The sequence below is a fragment of the Tympanuchus pallidicinctus genome, unplaced genomic scaffold (genome assembly GCF_026119805.1).
Source record: "Tympanuchus pallidicinctus isolate F22 unplaced genomic scaffold, pur_lepc_1.0 scaffold3, whole genome shotgun sequence".
In the NCBI taxonomy this organism is placed as follows: domain Eukaryota; kingdom Metazoa; phylum Chordata; class Aves; order Galliformes; family Phasianidae; genus Tympanuchus; species Tympanuchus pallidicinctus.
Genome location: NW_026294747.1, coordinates 91,924,343 through 91,937,036, shown reverse-complemented (window position 1 = coordinate 91,937,036; position 12,694 = coordinate 91,924,343). Strand labels below are relative to the sequence as shown.

The 12,694-nt window shown below is 42.3% G+C and overlaps 1 protein-coding gene across 1 annotated transcript in view; it reads right to left on the bottom strand.

Annotated features, from left to right (window-relative positions):
• The window catches only part of CHN2 (chimerin 2), a 165,984-nt gene that overhangs the window by 86,432 nt on the left and 66,858 nt on the right, over nt 1-12,694 (bottom strand). The window contains exon 3 of the mRNA XM_052693233.1: nt 7,164-7,219. Within this exon, the coding sequence (XP_052549193.1) occupies nt 7,164-7,219 (56 nt within the window). The remainder of the gene's footprint in view (nt 1-7,163; nt 7,220-12,694) is intronic.

Genomic DNA, 12,694 nt, shown 5'->3' with positions numbered 1-12,694 from the left:
CTGGCAGGGAATATGGAGAGGTTTAAGAAAGGTCTTAGAAGCATGGGGACCCGCAGTGTCATGGGATTTTACTCTTGAACACCTGTGGGATCCTGAGAAACTAAGCCAGTATTTGAGTCAGGGACTATGCGGCTTACATAAATCTAAGGAGGTACAACTTATTTGGGGTTTGGCTTGTGCTTACCGTGCCCTATATAATACCATTTTGGAGAGAGAGAGTTTCCGAGCTGAGGTTCAAGCCAAAGGGGAAAATCCCCAAGTCAAATCTAATCGATCACAGGAGACACCAGTAACAATACCAGTTGCTCCTGTGGAGGGCAAGAAATGGAAAAGAGTGTCTTCACGTCTTGAACGAAAAAGAGAAGAGGAGGAGGAGGAGATGGAGGAAGATCCAGGCGAGGGGCCCTCCTCAGAACCACCACCATCATGAAAGGCAAAAGGGAAAACTAAGAGACATGCAGAAGAGAGTGATGAAGAGGAAATCTCTATTACTACTCGCCGGCCTCTGAAGATGACTGAAATCCAAGGTTCAAGAAAGGAGTTTACACGGCACCCGAATGAAAGTATTGTTTCCTGGTTGGTTCGCTGTTGGGACAGTGGGGCCCATAGCTTGTCTCTGGATGGTAATGAAGCTCGCCAACTAGGTGCCATTGCCAGAGATCCAGCTATCGATAGAGGAATTAGTCGGTGTTCAGATGAGGCTGCCTCCCTCTGGGAACGAGTGTTAATAGCTGTGAAGGAAAAATATCCCTTCAAAAACGGTTTGAAGATTGCGATGAAAAAATGGGATACAGTTGAAAAGGGTATCCAGTATCTAAGAGAAATAGGCGTGGTGGAAATGTTGTATGACCCTAACTTTGTTCCTAACCATCCACGCCAAGACCGCGACCCTGAAAAAGTGAGGACGACACCTGAGATATGGCAGAAACTCGTAACAACAGCACCGGACAAATATGCCTCTACACTGATGTCAGCGTGTGACAGATACCAAGAACAACAGAGAACGCCCTTAATTTATGAATTAATTCTTACGCTCCAAAACTATCAACAGTTGCTATCCCCCATTCATGCTGCTGTAGCCGCCATCTCAAAAGTGACGGACCAACTGAATGAAACGCGGCAGCAAATGTCTCAACTGATTAACTGTGACAAACCTGTAACAGTATCAGAGACGCTTGATGAAGATCAGGATAATCAAAAGAGTCTAATGAAGGAGATGAAGGAGATGATGAAATTTATGCGAACCCACCTAACTAAAGACGATGAACCTTCCTTCTCACGTGCACCATCAAAGATCTCAGCTATTAGAAGCAAACGCTCTCCGGCTCAAGCAAGGGGTAATACACCGCGAATTGCCTCATGGTATTACCTACGTGACCATGGAGAAGACATGGGGAAGTGGCACGGTCAACCTACTCCTGTACTACGAGCCCGGGTGAAAGAATTACAAAGCAGATCAACCACCAGTGCAGTTGCTCCAGTTACCACAGGTAATGAATAGAGGGGCCCTGCCCTCAGTCAGGGGGGGGAAAGGGATAATAGAGTATATTGGACTGTGTGGATTCGATGGCCTGGCACATCAGAACCACTGAAATATAAGGCACTGGTGGACACTGGTGCACAGTGCACTCTGATGCCCTCAAGTCACCAAGGGACAGAATCAATCCATATTTCTGGAGTGACCGGGGGCTCTCAAGAATTGACTTTGTTGGAGGCTGAGATAAGCCTCACTGGTAAGGACTGGCAAAAACATCCTATTGTGACAGGCCCAGGGGCTCCATGTATACTAGGTATTGATTATCTCAGAAGGGGGCATTTCAAGGATCCTAAGGGGTATCGATGGGCCTTTGGAATAGCTGCTGTGGACACAGACAACATTAAGCAGCTGTCTGTTTTGCCTGGCCTGTCAGAAGATCCGTCTGTTGTGGGGCTGCTGCGAGTAAAAGAGCAACAGGTACCAATTGCTACAAAAGTGGTGCACAGGCGTCAGTACCGCACCAACAGGGATTCTTTACTCCCCATTCATAAGTTAATTCGTCAACTAGAGAGCCAGGGAGTGATCAGCAAAACTCACTCGCCTTTTAACAGCCCCATATGGCCAGTGCGTAAAGCCAGTGGAGAATGGAGGCTGACGGTGGACTACCGTGGCCTGAATGAAGTCACACCCCCACTGAGTGCTGCTGTGCCGGACATGTTAGAACTCCCGTATGAACTGGAGTCGAAGGCGGCCAAATGGTATGCCACCATTGACATTGCTAATGCCTTCTTTTCCATCCCTTTGGCCAAAGAATGTAAGCCACAGTTTGCTTTCACATGGAGGGGCATTCAGTATACCTGGAACCATTTGCCCCAGGGGTGGAAACACAGCCCAACCATTTGCCATGGGTTGATCCAAACTGTATTGGAACAGGGCAGTGCTCCTGAGCACCTGCAGTACATTGATGACATCATTGTGTGGGGCGATACAGCAGAAGAAGTCTTTACAAAAGGAGAGCAAATGATCCAAATTCTTCTGAGTGCTGGTTTTGCTATTAAGCGAAGCAAAGTGAAAGGACCTGCCCAGGAGATTCAGTTCCTAGGCATAAAGTGGCAAGATGGCCGTCGTCACATCCCGACAGATGTGATCAACAAAATCACTGCCATGTCTCCACCCACTAGCAAAAGAGAGACACAATCTTTTCTGGGTGCAGTGGGCTTTTGGAGAATGCATGTTCCAAACTACAGCCTCATTGTAAGCCCCCTTTATTATGTGACGCGAATGAGAAATGAGTTTACATGGGGCCCTGAGCAGCAGCAGGCTTTTGAACAGATCAAACAGGAGATAGCCCGTGCCGTGGCCCTAGGGCCAGTACGGACGGGACAGGGTATAAAGAACATCCTCTATACCGCTGCTGGAGAGAACGGTCCCACTTGGAGTTTGTGGCAAAGAGCCTCAGGAGAGACTCGAGGCCGACCCCTGGGATTCTGGAGTCGGGCGTACAGAGGGTCTGAAGAGCACTACACTCCAACTGAGAAGGAGATCTTAGCTGTATATGAGGGGGTTCGGGCTGCTTCTGAAGTAGTTGGTACTGAAACACAGCTTCTTCTAGCACCTCGATTGCCAGTGCTGAACTGGATGTTTAAAGGAGAGGTTCCCTCCACCCATCATGCTACTGATGCCACTTGGAGTAAGTGGATTGCACTGATTACACAACGAGCACGGATGGGGAACCTCAGCCGTCCAGGAATCCTAGAGGTGATCATGGACTGGCCTGAAGGTAAAAAGTTTGGAACACCACCAGGAGAAGAGGTATCACGTGCTAAAGAAGCCCCACCATACAATGAACTACCAGAGAATGAAAAGAAATATGCCCTGTTCACAGATGGATCGTGTCGTATTGTGGGAAAGCATCGCAGATGGAAATCTGCTGTGTGGAGCCCCACACGACAAGTTGCAGAGGCCACTGAAGGGAAAGGAGAATCAAGCCAATTTGCAGAGGTAAAGGCTGTCCAACTGGCCTTAGATGTTGCTGAACGGGAGAGGTGGCCAATGCTTTATCTTTACACTGACTCATGGATGGTAGCGAATGCCTTATGGGGGTGGTTACAGCAGTGGGAGCAAAATAACTGGCAAAGAAGGAGTAAACCTATTTGGGCTGCTGACCTGTGGAAAGACATTGCTGCTCGAATAAAGAATATGGTTGTAAAGGTGCGCCATGTAGATGCTCATGTGCCCAAGAGTCGGGCTACTGAAGAACAGCAAAACAACCATCAGGTAGATCGAGCTGCCAGAATTGAGGTGGCTCAAATAGACCTGGACTGGCAGAACAAGGGTGAATTATTTCTGGCTCGTTGGGCCCATGAGACCTCAGGTTATCAAGGGAGAGATGCAACATACAAATGGGCTAGAGACCGAGGGGTGGACTTAACTATGGATGCCATTGCACAGGTTATTCATAACTGTGAAACATGTGTCATCATCAAACAAGCCAAGAGGATGAAACCTCTGTGGGAGGAAGGGCGATGGCAAAAGTATAAATATGGGGAGGCATGGCAGGTTGATTATATCACCTTGCCACGATCTCGCAATGGTAAGCATTATGTGCTTACTATGGTGGAGGCAACCACTGGGTGGCTCGAAACATACGCAGTACCCCATGCTACCGCCCGAAACACCATACTGGGTCTCGAGAAACAAGTCCTGTGGCGACATGGCACCCCAGAAAGGATTGAGTCAGATAATGGGACTCATTTCAAAAATTCTCTTGTAAATACTTGGGCCAAAGATCATGGCATCGAGTGGATTTACCATATTCCCTATCATGCACCAGCCTCTGGTAAAATTGAACGATACAATGGACTGTTAAAAACGATGCTAAAAGCACTGGGTGGCGGAACATTTAAGCACTGGGAGAAGCATTTGGCAGAAGCCACCTGGTTAGTCAATACCAGAGGATCTATCAATCGTGATGGTCCTAACCAATCCAGTTCCCTACATACCGTAGAGGGAGATAAAGTCCCTGTTGTACATGTAAAGAACATGTTAGGAAAGGCAGTTTGGGTTCTTCCAGCTTCAGGAAAGGGCAAACCTCTCCGTGGTACAGTTTTTGCCCAGGGACCAGGATGCACTTGGTGGGTAATGCAAAAGAATGGGGATGTCCAGTGTGTACCACAGGGAAACTTGATGCCAGGGGAGTGCAGTTACTAATTCTATGTGTATATACATATATATATATATAGTCGTGTGTGTGTAATGCATTGTAATCATTTTTTGTTTGTATATATGTATATATATTTTAAGCATGATGTAACGATGTAGAATAAGGGGTGGAATGTCATGGTTCTATGTTTGTTTGTTTGTTTGTTTTATTTTGGGTTTCAGTATTCCACATCAAAACATCATGTAGTGTACGGGGCATTGAAGTGTCACTGCCCCAATCCCAGCTACCTATCCCTGTACATTACAGCAGTCACGGGATCTGGCCCTTCCGGGTGGGGGGGGGCGCTCTCTTGCTGCTTGGCAGTGGGTGCTGGAGGGTGTTTTCCTAGCCGTTCCAAGCTTTTCAGGTTTGAATCGGTCCCGGGAACTCTCTCTCTCTCATCTTGTCTGATTTATTAATCTAAATTTCAATTAAATTGTATCTATTGTGTTATCTTGTATTCCAATATTATAGTAAAATAAGTTTTCCTCCATAGATTGTTGCCGCTGCTCTTTTCCTCCCTTCCTTCCTTCCCATTTTTGTGGGACTGGGGTGGGGGGGGGAGGGCAGAGGCCTGCCGCCCCTGTCACGAACATAGATTGATCTGGTCAACTCCGTGACATATAGATATTTCTGTTTCTAGAACAAGAATACTATCACTATTGTACTTTACAGTCACATTTTACCTTGATCCAAATTCTCATTCATGTAGGCAAAAATGTTTTAATTTCAGTAGGCATAACAAATTTTGGATTAATTTTCTTCAGACAAAGTCATTTATATTCCTATGCAAATGAGCTCAAATGGTAGCCAAGGGTGCCTCAGCAGTCTATGCTTTTCAATCAGATTTTCTGAAGACAAGTTGTTCCTCAAAGCACTTGCAGTGCGCAGGTTAAACAAGATCTTGGATAGACTATTGACTCACACAAAGTAAGAAACTCCTCTAAGTCTGCAAGGAAATAAAATCTTTACCTTAAGTATTTTCAGCTAAATCAGTCACAGTTTCATACCTGTTGTGTGATACTCATTTAGGAAAAACCTTCTGAAAATACCACAGCTAGAGAGACCTGCCTGTTGTTCTGATACAACAATTCTGTAGAAGAAAGTCTTGCTAAAGCCCTGCAGCACATGTGTGCAGAACTCCACAGGGCTACAGCATGCTCTTTCTTCATGAACTTTGTTTTTGCCAGGGAGAATGACAGGAGGGCTCACCTACTCCTAAGTTTTGCTTGCCTTTCTGACCATCCTGTGTGTGTGTGTCTTGGGAACATCCAGAATAAACAGCGCTTGAAGACCTTCAGTCTAAGTCCAAGATTCTGCTCTGAAACAGCTGTTACATGGCACTTGAGAAAAAAAATGCAACAGCCTTTTAGTGAAGGTGTTCTGTGGACTTGGGAAAAATTGATTCAGTTCCTGACCTTGCAACGACTGTTTTATGACCCCAGGAAACTCATTTCATCTACGTGTGCCTTGGTACAAAACTTTCTGCACCCCACAAAACTTCCCTGAGTCTGCATCCATTAATATTTGATATAGTGCTGTGCTAGGGCTCTTCTTCAGAGGGTAAAGCACTTCTTCACAGTGTGGGAAAGCACACCAAAGCTTGAGATAATGTTTAAAAGAAGAGCTATATATCACAGCAATGTTTCAGTTTCCATCTTTCACATAATCTTTTATACCTCATGTAATCACTCTGTGCATTCAGTATTTCTGTTACAAGTATTGCATTTCTATTTGCACAAAATGTGTCCCTGACATTATAGAAGATAAGGCTATCACAATTTTATTGATTGAGCAGAGAAGCTTACGTATGTTTTCAATCACTATTATACAGGGCATTTTGAGGAGATGACACATTTAACTAAGAAGAGATGGAAAAATACAGAAAAAGAAAACAGGAGACAAGATGACCCAGTAAAACATTCAGTCATGTATTTCTTGATACTTTTCAGTCTTTAAAGCCTTCGTGACAGAGCCAAGTTCTCCAGCTATTTTACCTCGAACTTATTTTTTTTTGCTTGAACTTGAATTTTGGCAAAATGCATTCAAGAAACCTTAGCAACATGAATCACATTGAAACACATCACACACACTTTAATATGTGGATGTAGGAAGAAAATACACCTTCTGCTGCTCCATTTTGATAAAGAAACAAAAAAAAAAAAAAGAAAAAAGAAAAAAGAAAACAAAACAAAAAAAAAAGAAACAAAAAATACTTGAGGTAGTATTCAGAACATTACAGTAAGCAACGGATTAGGAGTATTTGTCCAGTAAGGTGCTACTAGTGGTAGAATCAATCCTCTATGCCCAATTAGCAAGTGTTAATCTCCTTCAATTAATCAACTTTAAGGAAAATTAATATATAAAATAATGGCTTATAACAATTAAAGAGAATACTACCCTCAGACTGTACAAAAGATTTTTTGTAATGATGCTGCTGACAATTCATCAGATTTAACAAGGTGTAGTGAAAGAGAAACTGACCTCCCGAGGACAGATGATTCTCTTGGGACGTGGTGCTTCTTGTTGTAACTGATACACTGTCAAAGACAAAAATGTACAGATAATTAGAAGACTGCAATATACACAAACTTTTATTCAGATGAGTCTTTTAGCCAGAGGCTACAGAGAAAAATGCAAATGCAGAGACAGCAAACTGAATTATCTAGGTATGTGCAAATCATTTATATGAAAACACAACTAGTTTGCTGAGCTGTAAACTAGTAAAACTGAATATTGTTTTAACTCTTAGAATCATTACTTCCTTTTAGAATTATTATTGCCTCCATATTAGAAAAAAAAGGCTAGAAGGATTTTTCAGGTGTATCTCAGGATGAAAACTCACTTCTGCATGTACTGTGTCTGAAGAACAGAATGCTTACCAGCAGCACCTCTGCTTTTTGGATAGGGCAAGAAAAGGTTCAGCCCATTTGAAAGAACCCATCATCTCATAATTTATTTGTTTTTAAGATTTCCTGGTGACTATTTATGAGCAAGAGAACAGAACGATTATGCCACATTCAAACAGCCTAGGATCAATTTTACCAGTCTTCTGAAGGCTGCAAGAGAAAGAGCTGAGGCCAGAGGTAGCTGCTGAACCCTGGCTCCCAGCCTCTTCCCTTCATGTATTTAATGAGATCCTTCCCCTCCTTTCCACTCAAAAGTCACGAGAGGGAGATGACACACAGTGACAGTAATCAATTCCAGTGCAGACAGACTGTCTCTCCAGAACTCCAGTAAAAATCCCAAAGGCTGGGATTGCCTCCCTTGAGGAAAGCCTTCCGTATACTGCATTTGGAAAGATGATGTTGTGCCTAGGAATTTTTTTAAAGACAGAGTTCCTAGGGAAGTGCTCTTCATGATGCTTGTGAAGCTCTGAATTATGCCCCAAAAGGTGGCAAAATATGGAAGGAAAATAAATGGTAGTAGATTAGGTAAATATAGGAGTTCTGTCACAGAATGGGCGTGGAAATGGTAGGTGCTACTCTTTAGCACCTTCTAGTGTGCAATTTCTCTTTAAATAGGGCTAGAAACGGCTGTAATTAAACACGAGAAGTTAAAAGTCCTCAGCTTGCATTGAAGTTTCTCTTTTAGGGGATATGAAAGCTTTGGGGAATGTGTTCCTTGCTAATGTCAAGGTGGATAAAAACATATCATTTCCCAACATGATCTCTGCATCTCTGGTTCACAGGAGGGTCACAACAAGAGAGTTCTTAACTCCTCATTTCTACTGTCAGTTTTAAAGTCTATGTATGCACTCCAGCTCTGAATATGTACTAAGAATTTAGTCTTAACCTGTTTCACTAAGCACTGCCAGAGCTCTTGCTGCTTTTATAGAAGATTTATCACAACTTCTGGGCTTTCTTACCTCTTCCAAATGTGCTACCAGGTAAAACTGAAAGCTTTCCTTTTACTCATTTCTGATCAAATTACTTGTGTATCCAAAAGAATTGTTGAGTAAAGCATAACAAATATGCTTCAAAAATCAGAGACCATTTCTTAAAACTCTAATTATTCTGCATCTCAGTATTACAGTTTCAAGAGACCATTTCTGAATGTTTGAAACCAGTATAATAGCTGATTCATCAAGGTACTGATGCTTACCACCACAATGCTTAATACTAAACATACTAAAGAAGATTTTTTTTTTTACTTCCTCATACTTTTCTAGTAGGGAAAAGGTACTCTATGGATTCAAAATACTGCAAGTACGAGATTGCTTCCTTGCCATTTTAAATGAAAGATCTATTTCCCAAATTCATTCATTTAAATTTTAATTGAAAAATTATAATTTATAAAAATCCCATTTTTCAGTAATCAAAACTGTTAAATATTAACTGGCAGAGCAAATTAAGCTGATGAAGCTGTTTCTAAAATAACCTTGATAGCTGCGGTGCTGAAAAAATAGGTCTGAAGAACACATACGAAGCCTAACTTACGACATGCTGCACTTAGAAGAAATGAGAAGAGTAAAGAGCTCTTTGAAATGTCTGAAAGGATCACTGAGGCTGATCACACGATCTCAGAATGGTTTGGGTTGAAAGGGACTTCAAAGATCATTTAGTTCCAATGCTCCTGCTGCATGTAGGGTTGCCAAACACTAAATCAGGCATTAGTTTAGACTGCCTAGATATGTCACTGATATCACTGGAGAAGCATCAGCATTTCACAAAACAAAGGGAGGAATGGAACAGCTTACTTTGGATATCATCTCCAAGAAAATGCAAGAGAAGAAGGTTAGTAGTAACCAACATGGATTTACCAAGGAGAAATCATGCTTGACCAATATAATAGCCTTCTAGGATATTGTAACTGAGTGGGTAGATGAGGGGAGAGCAGTGGATATTTTCTACCTTGACTTCAGCAGGGCTTTTGACTTTGTCTCCCATAACATCCCTGTAGGTAAGCTTAGGAAGTGTGGTGAGGTGGATTGAGAAGCTCCACAAAAACATGAGGAAAAATTTCTCTATTTTGAGGGTTATGCAACACTGGAATAAGCTGACTAGAGAGGCTGTGAAATGATCCTTCTCTGGAGATATTCAAAACCCAGTTGAATGTTTTCCTACATAACTTATTTAGGGAATTTGCTTTAACAAAGAGTCAGACTAGATGATCTCCAAAATTCCCTTCCAGTCCCTACAATTCTGTGATTCTTTGAATGTCTAAGAAGAGAGGGTGGTTATACAAAAAATTTGAAAGTGAACACAGGAAAGCAGACTTTGATAGGATGCAGTGGATCAATCAGTGCAGGGATTCATAATGGGTACTAGAAGGACAAACCATCCTAACAACTGTGTTCTGAATAGTCTGAAGAAGACTGCTGTCATTCTTGTGTAATTAATCTCCACAGTAATCTGAACTGAGAAAGATATCTAATTTAGAAATACATCAGAGGAAAATAAAGTAAGATTACTACTATACAAATAAATAATAATACATGCTGTCTTAAGTGTGCAGGATGAGAAATGGACCTCCAGGTAACAAGCACAGCAGAGCTTGTGACTGTTCATAAGCACAGAAAACACTGTGAATGGGAAATGGTTTCCTGGGAAAGATAATGCATTCAGATTTGGTTGTATTAACTTTAAATGGAAAGACATTAAACTGACAAACGGACAGCCCCGTAGAACTACTGGAGAGAGATGCAGAACTATTAGGATGAAGGAGAAAAGACATACTGGGAACAGAAAGAAAGGACTGAGACTCATCACTGCCATGATGGTGAGAAATGCCAAGCAGCTCAAGGAGAAAGAAACAACAAGGACAGGCAAGAACACTCAGAAACGATGCAAAGTAAGGCAAGGGTGGAAGAGGCAAAAACAGCAAAAGGGCAAGTAAATGAAGAGCTGGGAAAGACAATAGTCCAGACTGGAGCATTACGGAGGAAAGCAAGTGTGATGGTATAGAAAGTTGTGGTCTTCTCTAAAAAGGTTCTCTCTTGTTACTGCTTCACATGATTGCTATGTGAAAATCAGCAGATGAGGTATGAATACAAGTGAAATACGATGGTTAAGGTGACTCGATAAAAACGTGCCCTACAGCTAAGTTCCAATGAGCACAGACACCTCATTAAGTGACCTCATTTCAGAAGCGCAGAACATCCCACAGCACTGCCTGATTTCATTATATTTGCTGGGTGCTTACCTCTTGGACTGACACACTGCTGAGACCTCAGCAGAGTCCAGTGAATGGTCAGAAGTTCAGAAAGATTTTGACCGTCCCTTATTCGCTTCCTCCAGCGACATCCTAGCCTTGCTTTTCTGCCTCATTTCCCCCTCATCACTGCTGAAAATCTTGAAACAGAATCCAATTCATAAGGATATGGTTGACTGAAGTAATATAAAAACATACTTATTTAATACAGAACTAAGCAGTGATTGACATCTGACCCAGTCTATCTCAGCTTTTAGAATTGACAGGCAGGTTAGAGACAAACTCACTTTGATTATAAAAAAGATTATGCTTGAACAAAATGATACATTGCTATTCTAGCCCAGAGAAAATTAACCTCATAAAAAGTCAACAGCACACAGAGAGAAAACAGCATCAGACTGGAAGTAACTTTCTGGTCCAGCATCAGATGCAAGTGAAATGCATAGTACTACTAGGACAAAATATTGAACCAAAATGCACCAGTGCAATAGAAAAAAAAAAACCAACAAAATTTAAATGCCCTTCAAACAATTTTCATCAGCTTAATAATTCAAATAGCTTGCCAGTATCCACAGTATCATAATCACCTGGGAGTGCATAAAGGTAACAAACTTTAGTTGATTACAGAATATCTAAGTGAACTTTTCTTTGAGATATAACTAGTTTGAATACATACAGCTCTTTTGTTGCAGAAAGAGGATGAGACTTGTAAATAAATAAAGTAAATCCTCTAATCTAACGCTGTTTGACCTAAAATTAATGCCTCCTGTTCTATTATGCCAGCCACAGCACCAGAGACTGATGTTGGTGGTACGGCAGAAGAGGTTAAACCTCCTGACAGTATTCCATTTTAGGCAGTTGCTACAGATGGCAGCAAAGGGACAGTCTGACAAAATGATGTCTGACATGAAGGTGTGTGTAAAGCAAAAATGTGATGCTGAATTCCTCTGTGAAGAAAAAATGGCACACATTGACATTCGTTGAACTTCCTTAATGCTAATGGAAATCAAACAGTGGAAGCAAGCACAGTGAGGTGGTGGGTGGTGCGTTTCAGCAGTGACAACAGCAACATGAAAAACAAGACACGTTCCAGATAGCCATGCACAGCTTACACAGCAGGAAATGAAGAGTATCACAATCAGCCCATTCACACAAATTACAACCAGGGGTCTACGCATGTAGCTGAATGTCTACTTAATTGCATTCGAAGTTATGGTTGCAATGTTGGAATATTGCAGTTTGCACCAGGTGGCTCCCACAAATGTTGACACAAGAATGGAAAGAACATTGTATACGGGTTTGTTAGGACCTACTGAACTACGAGGCTGAAGGTGGCAGTTTCTTGGATCACATCATTACTGGTGAAGAGATGTGGTGCCATGACTATGACCCAGGGTCAGAATAGCAGTCCATGGAGTAGCAACATGTGAATTCCCCACTGAAGAAAAAGTTCAAGTCACAGCCCTCACAGGTAAAACAATGTGCAGTAAGAAAAGGGTGATCCTTCTGGATTTCCTGGGACCCAGACAAACCACAAACTCTTAACACACATTGTGATGGTGACTCAGCTGAAGGCTCACACTGCCAGACTCAGACCAGAGAAGAAGACAACCTTTCACTTGAAACATGATAACACCAGCACTTACACCAATTTGAAGACTATGGAGCATGCTGCCAGTCTTGGCTGGATGTCCTACCATACCCACCAAATACTCTGGATTTGGCAACTTCTAATTTCCATCTGTACAGGCTGATGAAAGATGGATTGTGTGGGTAACATTTTCCTAGCAATGTCACCATCATAGCAGCTGTGAAATAGTGGGTCACCTCCACTGGTGACCCGGACTGGTGCAGATTTTCAG